The 19495-nt window shown below is 45.6% G+C and overlaps 2 protein-coding genes across 2 annotated transcripts; one reads left to right on the forward strand and one right to left on the reverse strand.

Moving 5' to 3' along the window:
- On the forward strand, positions 1–16183 carry apc2 (APC regulator of WNT signaling pathway 2). Its single transcript, XM_076141490.1, has 10 exons — positions 1–162; positions 589–679; positions 1675–2008; positions 2382–2490; positions 2580–2693; positions 3017–3091; positions 9249–9341; positions 9630–9908; positions 10163–10377; positions 10647–16183. Exons 1-10 carry the CDS (start codon positions 22–24, stop codon positions 16174–16176), a joined length of 6981 nt encoding a protein of 2326 aa, XP_075997605.1. The 5' UTR covers positions 1–21; the 3' UTR covers positions 16177–16183.
- LOC142991383 (uncharacterized) lies at positions 3131–6336 on the reverse strand. The gene is made up of 5 exons (XM_076141489.1): positions 5829–6336; positions 4886–5419; positions 4571–4679; positions 4365–4402; positions 3131–3866 (listed from the first exon to the last, which is right to left on the reverse strand). Exons 1-5 carry the CDS (start codon positions 6100–6102, stop codon positions 3304–3306), a joined length of 1518 nt encoding a protein of 505 aa, XP_075997604.1. The 5' UTR covers positions 6103–6336; the 3' UTR covers positions 3131–3303.
- Positions 16184–19495: the final 3312 nt, after the last annotated feature.

The following is a 19495-nucleotide window of genomic DNA, read 5'->3' on the forward strand; positions in this document are numbered from 1 at the left end:
GGGGCGCTGCAAAGTCTGAAGATGGCCAAGGCAGCAGCTTCCTACGACCAGCTGGCCCACCAGGTGGAGGCGCTCCGCATGGAGAACTCCCACCTGAGGAGGGAGCTGGAGGACAACTCCAACCATCTGTCCAAACTGGAGACAGAGACGACGGGGATGAAGGTCAGCATGTGATCAGTTTCATGTTGTTCCATCACAGTTTCCCTGTCAAATTGATTTGTGATCACATCAGAAAATGTCTGATCAGGTTCAGTTTGAGTAGCTGAGACATGGAAAGCTGCAAAATCAGATTTAAGACTTAGACACACACACACACACACACACACACACACACACACACACACACACACACACACACATACACACACACACACCCACACACAGGCAGAGGCACGTGTCTAGCTGCTGAGCACAGCTGGATTAGCAGGCTGAGCTGATTTAGCCTCAGAGGATCAGGACGCATCAAATCAGAGCAGAGATGAAGATTTCTGCCTACTGTGAATCTAACAGATGATGTGTACATGTGATGTGTGTGACACATGGCAGACTCACACGTGTGTACCTGATGCTCCCTGTGCTTCTCTGCAGGAGGTCCTGAAGCAGCTGCAGAGTAAACTAGAGCAGGAGGCAGGAACTCTGGCCTCCTCTGGGAGGAGCGATGTGCTGCACCAACTCAAAGGTCAGTCTGACTCCTCCTCCTCCTCCTCCTCACCCTACCCCTCCTCCTCTTCCTCCTCTTCCTCCTCCTCCTCCTCCTGTGGCTCAAACATTAAAGTAGGATCAGATTGTGGGATCAGTAGAACAACCTGGATGAGGTGTGAACTATGTGGCCACGCCCAGGACCTGAAGTGTAGTTAAGCACAAATACTGGACAGTAAAATATAAGATAGGATTAGATAAGATAAAAGTTTATTATCCTGAGGGAAATCACTGGTGAATTTCTGGTAAAAAGGTGAGATTGTGCTTTGATCAGCAGTTTGTGTTGAAATAAAGAGGTTCTACTCTATACTGCTGTGGCTTTCTGCTGCAAGCTGCCTGGGGACCAATAACCAATAACATTACAGGAGAATGAATAGCATCAATCGAGTCAAGCTGATTGGCTGCGGCTGGCTCTGTCCCATTAAGAGACCAATTAATGCCTCAAGTCGCCTGGATCCAAATTCAATTAACTGTAACTCAAATCAACAGCAGAACAAACAACCGAGGATGGCTTCTGATTATGTTTGTGTCCTCTGACCCCATCAGCATCAAAGATATATTTGAGCAATATTTGATTTCCACTTAATCTGTTGTTTTTCTGCTCTTGGCTGGGAGGATGAATCCTTAAGTCTTTAACCCCTGAAGCCCAGAGGGAAAAAATAACACTTTTAAAACTCCACATATTTGTTGTGCTGAGCAACATTTTGTCATTTTGCTGGTATTAACTGAGTACAAATGTGATGCACTAATGCAAATATTACTGCTCTTCTGTTATTGATAAACTAAGGTAAAGTTATTTCTCCAGCAAATGATCAGGAAAACAAAGATATAACTCCTCCTCTCTCTTTCCATTTTCCAAAGGGGGGGAGGGGGGGGGGGTGGTACTTCACATTGCTTCCTATAGGCGGTGCTATCATGGCTTTGATTTAATTGTGTTTAGCTGAATCACAGTGACCAAACTTCCTCCTCCCGCAGAGCTTCACATGGACCTCACTAAATACTACGAGCTCAAGCACCAACCACACAACCTGAGGCTGCTGCCCGACGGCATGGGAGGGGCGGGGCCTGGATGTGTTGGAGGGGCAGAGCTGGACGATCGTCTAGCCTTGCCCCATTCCTCCTGTTCCTCTTCCTCGTCGGCGGCCCCAATGAGCAGGGCCAGGAGTCCGTTGAGATCTTCTTCACGTCAGAGTTCGGCATCCGATGTCCTCATGCTGCCGCATCATTTCCTGGACGGAGCCCCGCCCAAAACGGCCATAATTGATGGTGCAGTCAGTGACCACCATACGGACGAGCTGTACAAGGAGCGGTGAGGCCACTTCTGCATATCTGTGTACTCATCAGAGGATGAATCAAGATGTGTTGGTGACCCTTGACCTTTGTTATAGCACCACCAAAGGAGAGGAAATAGGAAAGAAGAAATATCAACATGTGGCTCCACAGGGTGCATGTGTGTCACTGCTGTCAAACCACAATCACAAATATTTTCAGTACATAGTTACTATAGGGAAGAGATCCATGACAACATACAAAGGGTTCATGGTCAAATGTCAGAGGTCAACATATTAATATCCAGCTAAAGATACTCAGGACACACTTTACCTTACCAGCCCCACTATTGGTAAGATGGTTAGACTTGTAACTGTCTAATAGAGTGTGTATTACTGTGTGATTATAATCAGGAACCACCTGCTGGGTGAAATCGATCGAGAGGAGAGGGAGCGATGCTGGTACTTCAGCCAACTGGAGGCGCTGTCACAGAGACTGGCCCAGCTGCCTCGCATTGACACGGTGAACACACACACACACACAGGTGCACACACGCACACACTCACAACCACACAATCACACACACACTAACCTGGTCTCTCTGGCTGTAGTTCTCGCTGCAGATGGATCTGATCCGACAGCAACTGGAGTTCGAGGCCCAGCAGGTCCGATCAGTCATGGAGGAACGATTCGGCACCAGCGACGAGATGGTTCAGAGGACCCAGGTGAGGCTAACTGAGACTGTGACCTGATTGGCTAATCACTTACACCGTTGACCATACCCACCACATCAGAGAATACCAATGAAACAATGCAAAACATGAAGCAGCTTGATCTAGCAGCTGGTTCATAGGAATTATGGTTACATTAGGAACATTTATTTTCTTTCAAATCATTCTTTAAAATGTAATTAAAACTTCAATTCAAATGTGTTTTAAAACGTACAAGTTGATGAATCGTTGCAACTGAAACACAACTGGGACAGCTGGTGGTTAAAATAGAGCACATCTGGATTTGTCTAAGCTGTGTGTTTATGTGTGTGTTGTAGATGCGTGTTGCTCGTCTGGAGCAGCTGGAGAAAGAGCTCCAGGAGACCCGAGGCAACCAGGAGAGCCAGCTACAGGTCAGACACACACACACACAGGCGGCAGCAGGCTGTAGCTGTTGTGCAGACAGGTTTTATTGTCCAAAACATGATAAAATAATGAAAAATAAATTAGAAAAACAAAAAAATAAACACTCAAAAATCGAACCAACAGTCAAACACAGAGTGAACAGGAAATCCAGCTGAACTGGACTTCAGCCTCCAGGCTCACCCAGCTGGTCTTTAGTCCTTCACTGCAGCAGGCGGTCCCAGTTCTGCTGAACCTGGCAGAGCTTAACCGAGCCCTCGTAGGCCCAAACCCAGAACCCCGGGTACAGAGGCTGGGTGAAGGTGGTGGCGAAGGTGTGGAGGTGGACCATAGCGTCCTCAGAGACACTGTAGAATGACAGCGAGCCAGCGTGCCAGTCCAGGTAAATCCCGACTGTGTGGGTGAAGGGTTTGGGTGAGGAAGACCCGAACCGTTTCATGCCGTGGCACGGCGTGTAACTTCCCTCACTGCACTCCAGACTCCACGACATTTCATTGTGTCCCAGTAGGCAGTCAGCCGGCATTCCGTGCCGGCTGATGCCGTTGTAGGTGACGCCAATGTCGGCGCCGCCGCTCCACTCCACCTCCCAGTACTGCTGGTCCAGCAGGCCTTCCCTGCACAGGACCTGAGGGCAGTGCTGGAACCTGTCCAGATGCTCTGCAGGGAAATGGAGGTCTGACCACAGACGAGTTGCCTTTCTGTTGTTGTCAGACAGGGTGAGCTCAGTGTTTGCAGTGTTCGGGTCGAAGGTCAAGTAGCAGACAACTGGGGGGCAAAATAGAAATGGAGGTTAGGAGCGCAATCTCCAAGGAAACTCAGCTAAGCTTCGCCTCCTCAGATGATGTCACTATGAACAATCTTCTTTCATTGGGGGGAGCAGAGGTGACCCCGCAATGACCTCATGGCCAAACTGGTCGGTCCCGTTTAACTGTGGTTAGCACCATTGTTGCCTCACAGCGTCAAGGTCCTGGGTTCAAATCCTGTGCCGGCCCTGGTTCTTTCCCTGTATGGGGTTTCCTCCATGAGCAAGACACTAAACTGTAGACCTGCACACTGCTCATCGTAGCTTAATGGGCTAAGGACAAATTTCCCCTAGAGCAGAGGTGGGGAGCCTCCGGCCCGCGGGCCATTTACTCCTCCTCTGTACGCTAGAAATATGGTGTCACTCTATGCTGATGATGCTCACATGTGAAGCTGAATCATCAATGACACGCCAAAGGGTTGATCAAACTAATCAATTAAAATCAATCAACAGAGACTTACACTGCTTCAGGGCCCACGTCTCTCCTCCAGGCTGCTCGCTGCCAAACCAGAACATCCAGTTTAAAACCTAAGCATGCAGTACTGGTTTGAACAGGAATATTAATGCTGCTCCTTCATCATTAATTAATAATCAATCTTCATAGTTTGAAGTTATTGGATGTGATTCTGATGATTAGAAACATTAAAGTATTTGTATTTTGTCTTACTTCATGGTGTCTTCGTTGAACAGATTGAGTTCAGAGCTTAGTGGGTCACATGGACGCACAGCTGAGGGTTTATCATCCTCGTCCTCCTCTTCCTCCTCCATCCTCTCATCTTGACACATAATAGAGAGCAACGTTTATTATCTTTCATGTAAATGTCCTACAGCCACACAAAGGAAGGAACATTTAGATGTTCTCTTCGGTGTGGAGCGGATGTTCAGCAGGACATTTAGGGGCAATGTTTAGAAGAAAGTCTGAATATTTTGAGAAAGTGTTTGGATAAAACCTGTGAAACAATGGTGAATCATCGGCACCTACCTGGTTTAGATGTTTGGATCTTCTCCTCACTCTGCAGCCCTTCAGACAAACATGTTGGCATCTCGGCATTCTGCACATCAGGGACATTTATGTCCATGTTACTGTCCACGCCGTCCACGCCGTCCACGCCGTCCACGCCGTCCACGCCGTCCACGCCGTCCACGCCGTCCACGCCGTCCACGCCGTCCACTGTCTGCTGGTTGTCAGTCATTCTTTCAGCGTGGCTCATGGCTTCGCTCTGCTGGGAGACATTTCCTTCAAGGACATTGTCCTCAATCTTTTCCAGCTCTGGAACATTCTCGTCTTGGTTCTGGGGTCTCATCAGGACTTTTCTCAACAGAGTTCCAGCATTCTCAGCTGTTGAGGCTTTGATTGTGGAGACATCCTCCTTTAGGGTAGTCTCTTTCTCCTTTGAGAGACTTTTTCTGAAAACGTTGGACAGCTCGTCTTTCAACAGACTAAAGTCCTCTCTGAAGATGCTTAGGGCCGAGGCTCTCCTATAAGTTCTCCCTTTCGATGGACTGGGTTTGAGGTCTGCGAGGATTCAACACAGAAAGCATTAGTTAGTTCTTCCATAAACTGTCTTCAATGCTTTTTGAGAAGCCTGAAGGTGCTGAGAGACGATCAAAGTTCACAGCTAGACTCTTTGAAAACCAGAAACAAACCAGAAATCTGATGGTTATTATGGATTCAGATCTAAATTTCAACAGCCACATGAAATCATTTACAAAACCAGCCGACTATCATCTTAAACACAAAACAAAGCTTAGACAAACGTGTTCCTGCCCTTCGCAGGTCAGATGATGTTATCAGCTGCAGTTGCTTCTGAAAGAGACTGAAACATTTGAACACATCACAGTAAACTTCAAATCCTGCATTGCAAATGTCTTTGACTCCGTGAAGCACATGGCGTCTCCCTGGTGTATAGATGAAGAGGTCTTGCCTTGTCTTGTCTTGTCCACCGATTGACTTGTCGGGCACTCTGCCGTCCTCCCGTCATTGTCCTTAAAAACACTCATGAAGTCCTCCTTAAACTGACTCAGGTCCTCTTTGAAAAGACTCAGCGGGTTGATTGTTGTGTTTTCTTTCTTATTTGTTTTCATCGCTACGTCTTCATCTTCCTGCAGGTCAAATCCATCCGTCAGGTTGCAGCGGATGTTTTCTTGCAGCTTTTCCGTCTTTGTTTCGCCTGTGAGATCTTGTTTCGTGAGATTCATGTTGGAGTGAAGTTTTGTTCCTAACGTTTGATTCCTCTCCCAGGTCAGATGTCTTCTTCTTTAAGCTGCCTGTAAGATAAAGTCAGTAACGCTCAGACTTCCTCTCAGTACTAGTAGAGAAGGTGGCTCAGTAGTCGACTTGTCCTTCTTATACTGGATTATAAGTTGAAAACAGTTAAGTGAATAAAAGCACAAGGTCACAGAGTTGTGTGTGAGTGTGTGTGTGTGTGTGTGTGCTCCCTCAGCTTGCATTCTTTCATTCAGCGCTTTTCTCTTTTCTGGTTCAACCTGTTTGTCTCCATACTGACCTCTGTTCATGTACAGGGCGTGTGTATGTATGTGTGTGTGTGTGTGTGTGTGTGTGTGAAAGAATCTAATGTTAAGTCAATGATACTTAAATATAGTTTATGGTGCTGTGTTCGAGCGCTGTTGGAGATTTTTTATGCAGATGATGATATGCTGGGTTATCGTGATGTTAAATCAAGCTCACAAATACAAAGTTGGAATGTTGGAATGTTGAACAGCCGGTAAATAGAGAGTTTTGCTTTCAGACTCGGCTCACTGTTCATAACCAGCTGATCCACAGTATGGTAAAGTATTGATCTGTGGATCTGGAGCAGAGTGACATGCTTTAGTCTGGTTCTCGTTGGATTAGCCTGGCCTGGGTTTGTCTCCTCCCTTTGTTGTGGCTTGTTGTGGTGCGATTTAAACAAGCTCACACACACCAGTTTGTTTGGATCAGTGGTTTGCGATTGATATATTGATGTATTGATCTATGGATTGATCCAGCAGCAGAGAGGGTTGGCGTAAACATTACTCACTGCTGCTTCGCCATCCTGTATTTGAAAGACAGTTCACAGGAAGTGGTCTCCATGATCACAGGAAGTCAGCTGTCAGCAGTTTTGGTTCAGTCAGTGTATGTTTGAGATGCACTGACATTGAATGATGCTGTGACACACAGTGTGTGTGTGTGTATGTGTGTGTGTGTGTGTGTGTGCTGTGGGGGTGAGCACCGACCCACAGGCTGCATGTTTTTGCTGTTTCTCCTACAAGCTGCTGTTACTCATCTAATATTCATGAGGAAACATCCGATGAGGTGTTCACTGTCCGCCAGTAAAACGGGAGTTTGCCACAGTTAAGCGTTGTGTTGCTTGTCCTTCTCTGGACTCAAAGGTGAAAGTTGATCCGAGTTATTCTGCCACAGCTCAGCCTGGATGTAAACCTATTTACTATCAGCTTGCTGCATGGAGACGCGTCCTACTTAAATAATGCTCATAAATAATGAACCAGTCTGTAAATCATAGATTATCACACTCTCTCACACACACACACACACACACACAGACACACACACACACACACACACACACACATGCGTGACTTGTGAATCATATTAGCCGCGTGTGAGAGAAGTTAATGTGAACAAATTCTTACTGGAGCTTTCTGGGGGTTTGGTTCGTGTCTTTGCATGGCGGCTTCTTGCCCACAGCGACGTCGCTTCTTCTTTGGTGTGGTGCAGATGGTTCATGATGTCATTATGGAGGTGTTGGTGTGGTTCAATGTTCATGTCAACTTTTTGGTACTGCAAATACAAAGAAACCTGCTAATGGAGTATCGAAATCAAATATAAAGGAGCAGGAAACAAAGGCAAACACAGGAAGCTGAAGTCTGATGTCATTCATGATGAAGTTTGCAAGGGTGGTTATATTCATGTCAGCTGTGACATCATTCATGATGAACCAGTCTGATAATCATTCATGATGTCATTATTAGGGTGTGAGGGTGGTTGTTTCATGTCTCCCACTATACTATAATTTGGTGCAAACAAAAAATAAACCTGCTAATATCTTGTAAATTAAAGCAGCATATGTACAAACATGCTGGAGCCCTGATGTGTTTTTGAAACGTTTGGAGGCGACAGACGGACAGTGCTCGCTGCAACTCCACACAAACAAATGACACACTCACACACATACACACACACACACACAGGTTGCCATGCAGAGGAATCAGGCCTCTCCGCTCGGTGCCACGCTGGGCTGTGATTGGCTGTTGCCTGGCTGCTGCTTGGCACCATCTGAGTGTCTCGCTGCTCCACATCCCTCTGAGAATATTAACCAGGTCACTGAGAGATAAACACGTCACTGTCACATATTCATTTAGAGTGATCACAGAAATGTTTGCTTCCTAATCAATCACTGTTTGCACTGTTTCAATTGAAACTATAATAATAATTATAATACTATTATATATGACTGTTTTCTCAAAATGTCTTTTAAACGTCTTTTTCACTTCTCACAGTGGCACTCATGAGCTCATTCTAATGGTCTCTGAGCGGAGTACATGGACGGCCTCAGGAATGTGTCTCCTGGTGTCCTTCACGAGTTGGCACTAGAGGTCATTGGGTCATGAGTCGCTCATGTAAATGTGAGCAGTCCTGAGACGTCTGGAATCTGTTGTGACTTCAGCTTGTCCTCCAGCGTCTCAGTGCACCGGCGTCCATTTTGTCTCCTGCATTCCTGCATTAATGGAGGGATTCGGGATCAGAGCCACGCGGTGCATTCAGGGTGTCTGTCAGTGCAGGAATATTCACGTTTCCTTTGTTAGCAGGAAGAAAACAGTGAACCTCAGTGTAACACATCAGCACATGTCTGCCCCCCCCTGCACACACAGCACCGCTCTTTGTCTGCATGCACATATCCCACCCTGAGGGGTTGCCATGGCGACGGGATGGAAAAAGGAGGATGAAAGCTTTGAAACACGTCTCTGAGGATTTCACTCTGAATCCAAATGAAGCTTAGAAACTGTCAGTGTGTGTGTGTGTATGTGTGTGTGTGTGTGTGTGTGTGTGTGTGTGTGTGGGGGGGGGGGGGGGGGGGGGGTGGGGGAATGCAGAAAGCAACAAACACACGTTTTTTGTCTGTTGTTTGTTCAAAGCCATAGAACTCAATCCGGAATTCTACCAAATTCCTAAGCAATTCCAGATATATGAATGAAACCCAGACAATTATAGTAAATAAATGATATTCAATAAAGGTTTGTAATGGAATGATATTGATGTTTTTCTGTAAACACCCTTCAAGCAAACACAAAGGCAGCTCCTCATCTTCATCACCCTCATCGTCCTCCCCTCTGTTTTGCTGCAGCTCTCCGGCTCTGAAAAGCCCCCTGCTGGAGAACCGGAGAACAACTCCTCAGCTGGTGGGGGAGCAGAAACTCCTGCAGACGGAGGCAGCAAGGTACCAGCGCACAAGAGAGAACTTGAGACTGGTTCAGACCACTTCACAGTGGTTCTGACTGGTTCAGGTTCACACAGGTTCTGACTGCCACACCACAGGGTTCAGAAACATTTTCCATTTCGAGTTTCAAGAGTAAAACAGGAAAAATATTCAATTAAACGACTGAAATAAGCAAGCATCTTGGCTACAGTTCAACTACTTTAAATCATGACTCCCTTATCAAAGTAGCTTCAATATGGTAAAGCATGATGACGCTCACCCTGATGATGAACCGATTCCTGCTCTCAGGTGGAGATGGTGTTCTGGCTTCTATCCATGCTGGCTAACCGGGACAAAGAGGAGATGTCCAGAACTCTGCTGGCCCTGTCCAGTTCCCAGGACAGTTGCCTTGCGATGCGCAAGTCCGGCTGCGTCCCCCTGCTGGTTCAGATCCTTGACGAAGCTCCAAGCAGTAGCGGCGAAGCCGGGGTCGTCCTGTCCTGGAGAGCCGACATCAGCAGCAAGAGAGTCCTCAGAGACATTGGCTGTGTGTCTGCACTGATGACCTGCGCCCTGCAGGCTACCAAGGTGACAGCACACCTTACTGAGGATGAAAACACAACATAACATAACATAAGAAGACATTTCTGTGGCTGAAATAGATTATGTAGATGTTGTCTTATATTTTTAAACACAAACTGTACTTACAGATTTATCGAAAATTATTACTCACAATCATTAAATCAAAGCTGTGCAAATATGAAGGATCGTTTTCTGTTGTTTTCATTATTTGTACGGTATGTACCGGTAGTGTTTCCTGACACGCTTTCATCATTTTCCAGGAATCCACCCTGAAGAGTCTGCTGAGCGCTCTGTGGAACCTGTCGGCTCACAGCATCGACAACAAGGTGGCCATCTGCTCGGTGGATGGCGCTCTGGGCTTCCTGGTCAGCACGCTGACGTACCGGTGCCAGACCAACTCACTGGCCATCATCGAGAGTGGAGGGGGGATCCTACGAAACGTGTCCAGTCTGGTCGCCACAAGAGAGGACTACAGGTAGGAGTTCAAACACGAGCTGTCACAATGGCTTAGAAATTTATACTCTGTCATACTGTTGATGTTCAAGTTTAACCCCAACCTGATTTTGCCCATACAGAGCAGGGGATATGAATGTGCTGTTTGAATGTGCTGTGAGATTCAACATACACAATTACCATGTACCACAACAACTTGTATAGGATCTTCCCTGCTTTAGACAACCACATCATTCAGTCACACAGACAAAACAAAGTTGCTAAAATGTCTCTTTCTCTCTCTCCATGCAGGCAAATCCTAAGGGACCACAACTGTCTCCAAACTCTACTGCAGCACCTGCGCTCTCACAGCCTTACCATCGTGAGCAACGCATGCGGAACTCTGTGGAACCTTTCTGCCCGGAGTCCCAAAGACCAGGAGCTACTCTGGGACTTCGGCGCAGTCAGCATGCTGCGTAACCTTATCCACTCCAAGCACAAGATGATAGCTATGGGTAGTGCTGCAGCTTTGAGGAACCTCCTCACCAATCGACCCCTGAAGTATAAGGATGCTGCAGTCGTGTCCCCTGGCTCCTGCATGCCCTCACTCTATATGAGGAAACAGAAAGCTCTGGAGGCTGAGCTGGATGCTAAACACCTAGCAGAGACCTTTGACACCCTGGAGAAACAGAGCCCCAAACACTTAAGCCTCAACAAGCCTCTGAGGCATATTGAGAGTCTGGCGAAGGATTATGCTTCAGATTCTGGATGCTTTGATGATGATGAAGCCCCCAATGTCTCCAGCAGCCTGGACACTGGGAGTTTCTCTATGCTGTCGATGTTTCTCACCAACTCCAACTTCCTTCAAAACCAGCCGCGAAAGAAGGATTGCGAACCTGAGCGAGACGTGGAGCCGCCACAGGCAGCGGAGAAGAGACATGCGCCTCCTGATGATGTATCTGCTGCTGCAGAAAAGCTTGCAAAAAAGATCACCAACACTGTGGCGAAAATTGACAGGTTAGTGGAGGACATCACCATGCATACATCCTCAGAGGACAGTTTGAGTCTCAGCTCCGAGGACCATTTAGCAGACTGGCCTTATGGACTAGATGAGCTGAATGAAGCCCGGGCCAAATCCTGCTCTCCTTGCTGTCTTTCTGATACAAGCAGCTTGGCACAGAGAGAACGCCTCAGCAGAGCCCATGCACTCCTGCGTCTCAAAACCGCCCATACCAGCGTATCCACAGACAGTCTTAACAGCGGTAGTACGAGTGATGGCTACTGTGGCAGCAAAGATCAGATGCAACCCTCTCAAAAAGCTGTGCAGCAACAACGGCCCAACCAGCTTGATCTCAAGGTGGCTCATCAAGATTATCTTAATGCAGGTTCTGCTGTGCTTAATGAGATGAGCCAGCAAGAAATTCCAGAGAGAGATTCTGTAAACAACAAGGATTTAAAAGGTGTCGTGTTCGCTGCTGGCGATGCTGACAAAAACCAGGACTCTCTGCAAACTCCAGTCAGTGTGTCCACCAAAGTCTCGTCTGATGTCAGCATGGCTTCTATTAAATTGTCTCCTTCCTATCAACAGGTTCCACTTATTCAAAGTGTTGCCAAATTTGGTGTAGCAAAGACAGCAATCAATGTTCAAGCTGCTCAAGCAATGAGGAGGCAAGCGTGGGTGCCGACTGTGATGACAGGGGGGACTCTTACCAAATTTTCACCAATGACAGCCACCAGAAGCCCAACCATTGGGACACTGGAGACGGTGCAGAAATACTCAGTGGAGAACACACCGATCTGCTTCTCCCGCTGTAGCTCATTGTCTTCTTTGTCCTCTGGTGATGGAGCACTCGACGGACAAAGTGAAAATGAACTGGACAGTGACTCGTCATTAGAAATTATTGAGGTGGAAGATGGAGAAGTGGTGAAGAAAGCAGAGGAGGATGAAACTTTGGAGGATCTCAGTGACAGCCAGCTGCTAATGACGGACTCAAAAACTTTCCCAAGCAAAGAGACAGAGTCCATTGAGATCCTGTGTCCTGCAAAAAAGGAAAAGGTGTTTCTCAGGGCCGCATCCCCAGCTGTTCTTGAAGACAGATCTCCATCCAGTTCCTCCGAAAACTACATCCATGAGACGCCACTGGTGATGAGTCGATGTAGCTCTGTAAGTTCACTGGGAAGCTTTGAGTCACCATCTATCGCCAGCTCAATCCAGAGTGATCCATGCAGTGAGATGCTTGATGGAACAATAAGCCCAAGTGATCTTCCTGACAGTCCTGGTCAAACTATGCCTCCGAGTCGAAGTAAAACTCCATGCTGTGTGGAGCCCAGTGGACCAGAAGCACAGCCTGCTGGTGTAGCGGGTCAATGGGAAAACAGCTTGCGAAAGTTTATGGAGATCGCTGACTCCAAAGAGAGATTCAACCTTCCTCCTGACCTGGACACCATGATCTACTTCACTGTGGAAAAGCCTACAGAGAACTTTTCATGTGCCTCCAGCCTGAGTGCTCTGCCTCTTCATGAGCACTACATACAAAAAGACGTGGAGCTGAAACTGACTCCACTACTCCAGAAAAATAACAAAAACCATCCATTCCCAGATGAGGATGAACCTGGACTCGACCATGGGGAGAGATACAGCGAGGGCAACTCAGACGACGACATAGAGATCTTAAAGGAATGCATCAATTCAGCAATGCCCTCCAAGTTCAGAAAAGTAAGATCTTCGCTGGTGACCACCATACCTACACATATGTTGAATTCACAGATGCGAAAACCGATTCACCTTCCAGTGTACATGATGCTCCCAAATGGCAAAACCCAATTGTGTACCGGGAGGAGAATCGTCATCCCACAGAAGGATTTAAAATATGATGATTCATCGTTCACTGATTCTGCAGAAGGAACTCCCGTTAACTTCTCCAGCACAACGTCTTTAAGTGACGAAACTCTTCAGTATCCAGTGAAGGAAAGGGGGGCTAGAGACTGCACAGCAACAAGTATGAACAAACAGGAAATGATTGATGAAGAAGCAAAGAGGATTGAAGACTTGAGGATATTCTCTCATTTCCATCAGCCTAATAGGATGAACTACCAACCTGAATTAGAGATTGGTCAAATTAATCGAACCAAACATATCATTCCCACTCAGAAAGTGCTGATGCAAAGTAAGGAAGTAGCTGACCGAGTTGCTAGTCAAAGAAACCGTGACCAGTCCCCAAATCAACAGAAACCGAGGCAAAGTCAAGGCCTGGTGAGGAAACTGGAATTGCCTATCATACAGAACAACAAAGGATCACAAAAAGGAAACATTGTCCTTCAACCAATGACACACTCATCAGAGGAACTTAACTGCTTCTACAATGACTACAAAGATGACACGATGAAGCAAACAAGTAGAAAACAAATGAGGGAGGCAAGTAAAAACTCTCTCTCTCGAAGTATGACAAATATTGGCAGGATTGATAATTCCCAAGGAAAATCTAGAGGATTTCAAAAAATAAAGCAGAATCTAATGAAGGATGAATCTCAGGCTTGTTACTCACTCAGCTCCTCTATGAGTTCCCTGAGCGAAGCTGAGTTTGAGGATTATAAATCAAAAGCTCACCAATTATGGTACAAAAACAGACACAACAAAACACTTCATATGGTTCAACATATAAAGCCTGTTACCATGACCCATCAGTATGAGGAGCAAAGCTCACCAAGCTCAGTCAGCATGGATTCAGAGGATGACCTCCTTCAGAAATGCATAACATCTGCTATGCCCAAGCAGAGAAGGAAGCTTGCTGCCAGGAAGAAGAAAGCGGAGAACACTCAAAAACAAAAAAGTAACTTTCAGAGGGTGTCTGATGTGTGGAACATGGATGAGGAAATGGACAGCGATGATATGGCTTCAGATAAGGATTCAGACCTAAACAGTGTTGAATGGAGAGCCATACAGGAAGGTGCCAATTCTGTCGTCACTGGGCTACAGGCATCAAAGTCCCAAGAGCCGTCCTCTGAGGAAACCGAATCAGTTCTTTCTTTCATGTCCACATCTAGCTTTACCCCCAAAGAAAAGAAATTTGCTAAAGACAAAAAGGCAAATAAACCACTGGACTTTGCACAGCGTAAGCCAGTTCCAAATTTGCCCATGGTTTTCAGAGGTAGGACAGTGATATATACGCCCAAAAAAGAGACGGCTCCATCACAAAGACCACCACCCAGAAAAGTACCAACCAAGACAGATGCTCCAAAGAATCCAGAGCTTGCTCAGCACAGATCAAAGAGCCTTCACCGACTGGGCCGACCGCTTGATGCAGAACTGTCATTGCCAAAGAGGAGCTCTACACCACCTCCACGAATACCAAAAAGTTCATCCTCTGGGTCTGGATCATCACAAAGCTCTTCACCATCCAAACCGTCACAGAAGAAGATAACATCTCCTGTTCAAGTAAATAAATCTGTAAAGAAAAAGAATGCTACACCAGCTAGTAGCCCACCAGCAAGTAGCCCCCCTGAAAGAAGAGGGCGATCACCTGTAGTGAATCAAACAGAGAGGTCTCCACCACCAAAAACTCAAAAGTCACCTGTCCGAATCCCATTTATGCAGAATTCAGTGAGGCAAAGCAGACCTCTGTCACCACTGGTAACTAACCAGCCAACATGCAGACAAAACAATGGGAAGAGGGTGGTCCCAGCAAATCGATTTGACCTGGTCAGGATGACCTCTGTGAATTCAAACAACAGTGAATCAGACAAAAATGGATTTTTAAGACAGCTGACTTTCATTAAGGAGTCAAAGTCCATGCTGCGACGTGATGGCTGTACACACAACACAACTGCATCTCAGCGTGGATCCCCCCGCAGAGCAGTTCCTGCTGTCTTCCTCTGTTCATCTCGCTGTCAGGAACTTAAAGTAGCTGTTCAAGTCCCAAGAAGGATGCAAGGAAAAGGACCAGCACAAGCACGACAAGAACCCAACCTAGATCCAGGTCTTCAAAAGCAGACTACAACCCTGGCGAGAGCAAGCTCCAGTGAACGAGATCTATCTGCAAGACGGCCAGCCAGGAGAACCAGCTCTGAAAGTCCATGTAGGGCGGCTCAAAGGAATGGACCTAGTAGAGTATCCGGAGTCAGACAGCAGCAAGACAAAGATACCTTCAAACGCCATGCCTCATCACCAAGCATCAACATACTGAGCCGTGTGACCAGCCGCTCTTCCATCCGCTCTTCATCATCTGACTCTAGTGGACGAGCAAAGAGTGAGGAAGACACAAAGAAGAGAGGGCAGAGATCAGCATCTCGGCTAAATGACAGAGTGACCTGGAGGAGGATCAGGGATGAAGATGTACCCCAGATCTTGAAAAGCACTCTGCCAGCCAACGCTTTGCCTTTGGTGCCTTCTCCTGATGGGGAAAAGCCAAAACTACCACCAGCTCTTCCAGGAAAACTGCCAACCATTCTACTCGCATCACGCAAGACGAGTGATGCCACTGTCCAGACAGAAGACTTTACAAATAACAAGACCAACTCGAGCACGTCTCCCACAGTGGATACACCTCCAGTTATGTCAGAGGAGGCAGCAAGACTTGCTATGCTCAGAAAGATCAACATCTCTGGGAGTAACATGCAAGATGGAGACTCAGATGGCTCCATGAGGAGCCACAGCACAGTCTCCACAGGAACTTCAGATAGCCACATTGGTGGAACTGTCCATTTCCGCCAGGGATCACCGAGTAAAGCTGTACGAGTCACGCCATTCAATTACATCCCCAGTCCCATCGCCTGCTGCCTGCAGGACACACAGAACCAAACAGCCACAATCAATGAGAAGTCAGGGAAAACAGTGGAGTCGTAGGAAGGTGATGTTGGTCCCTCTGAGATATGGACTTCGTGACATGCTTCTGAATAAAGCTACACACTCAGGTGGACAGACAGGAAGAGTGTACCAGTCCTTTACCTCGGGTATTATCCCTTTGCGGCCCATTTTCTGTGTTCACAATTATTTTTCTCTGATGAAATAAACGACTGATAGAACTTCCCTCCATTCATACAGGGTTGGATGTATGCATGGAGACCGGTCTGACACAAACAGAGAAGCACTTCAGAGAGAAATCTCACATGAAAAACATCCTTTTTTTGTACTTTTTTGTACTTGTATATTAATCATTGCCTGATAGAAATGTAGTGAAAACACAAAGCAAAAGACAATGAACTTGATCTCAGCACATGAATCATCACCAGTCTCCTGGATATAAATGGATGAAGAACAATATTATGCAAACTTCTGAATGGTAACTCAGCTGAACTTTGACCTGAAAAGGTACCAACTGTGGCTGACTGTTGAAAGGACATTAAGATGTAAAGTATTTTTTACATACATTCATCAGTGCGTTGAGCTTTTGTCACTCCATTTAACATGATATACTGTTTGTAAGCCAGAATTTGGTAGGTGTCAGATTCCAAATCATTCCCCCAGTTTACTAATGCACAGCAATGGTCGAGTATTAGTCAGACCACGATGTGTTGTTCATCTAAACAGATAGTCCAGTGTGATGTAAGCCTGATTATTTGCAATTCATAAATTGCCATTTACTCTATTTACCAATTCTCACAATCAGACTTCTTGTGGCACTTTCTGATGTTGTACGTTCATTGATAGTGTCAGGCGTAAACATCAGCCGCAGCATTTTGTGTGATTACCATATGTGATTTGTCGATGTCACAAAGCTGACTCACTTCTTCTCTCAACACACACAAGTCCTCTGATGTGAATTACGCATGTTCCAACTTGTTTGTATAGGCTTGTCTTGGCAGACACGTCCCTTTTATGGGGGCGCACACGTCTCCACATCAAGAAACCAAGTGTGTTGATTAGCAGCGCCATGATACCGATTAAGCATGATCGTGGGTTTCCATTTTGTCGAGCCAGCGTACGCAAACAAGGCTGAGGTGTGCTGAGCTTCCTTCAGAGGCCCCTTGGCTACTATATGTGCATGTACACAGAGCTCATGGACTTATTTTTTTCCACACAGTTCAGAAATGTATTCTCTGGAACTATAGTTGTTAACCTGTGCAAGTTTGTAAGTTTCAATTTCTGGATTTTGTAATAACAGTAAGAAATTACTTCAATTTCTGTAAGGGAAAACATTTCCACATTGAAGGAACAAAATAAGTCCACTGGTTTTCACTTTAGGTCATTTATTGAAATTTGGGGACCATTTATTTGTGATGAGTCATTCTACACTGACACCTACCGGGCTTGCTAGCTACATCACTGCTGCAGGAAGTATAGCACTCAGTCATTCTCCAGGCAATCACCTGTTTATAGACAACTTCACTTTCTCCTGTACACTGTCTTCATCAGTATTGTAAATAACATGCAGATATAGATATTTAAAGCTTCCTGGTTAGCAGAATAATCATTGTGTTGCTCCCTGACAGCATGCTTATCTCCACCACCTGTTGTGAGCATTGGATAACACACATTATACGGCAGGCCAATGACAACGTTCCTAGCCAAGCTGCTTGACTATATTCTAGTGCCACAAAGAACTATCATGATATAAACTCAGTGTACAGCAGCTACATGCCTCTGTTAACCGAATGCAATGACCTTAGTTTGGTATGAGATTCAGATACGGTTGGCTGTTGCGGGAACAGAAGATGGTTTGATTGGCTGATGGTTGGGTTTGTGCTCTGGAAGTCTTTATAACATAACGTGTTAATATCTGCTTAACTGTGTCGCTGTAAAAGTAGTGATAGGTTGAAGAAGTCGAATATAAAGACAATGAATATCCTCTGTAGTTCAACATCATTCGTTCATGTGAGATCAAAAACAGAATGAAGAAGAATCAACGCTTTTGGTTGCGTGTTAAGAACATTAAAGGGGCTTTTGCTATTTACTACTATTACCTATTTCTAAAGCATGTCAAGTATTAATAAAACCCTGAATACCCTGAATGCAAACCTTTCAATGTCCTGATGATCATTAATTAACTAGAGCTCGACTGATACTGGATCTTTGAGGCCGATACTGATCAATTTGATAAAATGATATAGTGGCTAATATCATTTGAACATTTTTCAAATTAAATCAAATCAAATATTGATCCCAATAATGCACTTCAGTGGGATATTTCATGTAAACAGGTATGGAAATGAGGGCTGCCGGCCTCCAGGGCAGCAATACTAACATGTTGGAAACAGTTCTATTCGGACCTACGGAAGCTGAATCAGCTTCAGGCGCAGATACAGAAAATACACACATTAATTCACATCATCATCTACGATCTGTAAAACATGATCTACTGGAGAAACATTTGCTCTCTTGTGATTATCGTATCATGTGTAAATAATGAAAAAATAATAATGATTGCATGACCTCTCTCAGCTTCTAAGTTACCAATTGTAATTAGTCATTTTAATACACTTAAATTTGAATTTGAATTTTGCCAAACATACAAAAACAGCCTATCAAATAATGATGTACTGGTAATTCTTTTCTCTCCCCGTGGATCTGTGATCAGCTGATCTCTGTGGATATGTGAAGCTGCTGGTGTATCAGTCGGGCTCATTAACAGCCCCTACATGCAGATGATTTTACCAGATAAAGTGATCAAAGCTGGTTGTGTGAGAGCTGATGGGGTAACTGGGCTGCATCAGAGGGTCTGGAGGTTTGTTTGGGTGTGGGTGGCCTTGTTCATGATTGCAGGCTGGTGATTGTTAATGCCGTCACACTTCAGGATGCAAAGAGGCTGTAAAGAGAGTTTAGTTTTCCAAGTCCGTCCACTATAATACAAATAAATCTGACAACTCGTCTTCATTTCTATACGTTTTAGTTTTCCCATCAACGATCATCAGTGATCTCTCTCACCTGATGAAGACACGGCTAGTTTCCCAGCATTCCAAGCATGAACAAGGCCACAGAGGAACATGGCGCCATGTGAAATAGGCGAAACGTATGAAGTGTATCATAATAAATGTTTTCATCCAATAAAAAGTGACGTGTTTCATTAAACCAATGTTTGTCAGCGTTTGTATGTTTACTGTAACACTTCATGTTAACTTTATGGTCAACGTTGATGTGAAAGTGTAAGATAATTTACGGTTTCAAACTAAAACGTGTCTCTGCAAACATATGATACAGATATCTGTGGTGAGCAGAATTAAGATTA

This window comes from Genypterus blacodes, unplaced genomic scaffold (genome assembly GCF_046128005.1).
Source record: "Genypterus blacodes isolate CSIRO-AG114 ecotype Tasmania unplaced genomic scaffold, CSIRO-AGI_Gbla_v1 ptg000019l_1, whole genome shotgun sequence".
Taxonomy (NCBI): Eukaryota; Metazoa; Chordata; class Actinopteri; order Ophidiiformes; family Ophidiidae; genus Genypterus; species Genypterus blacodes.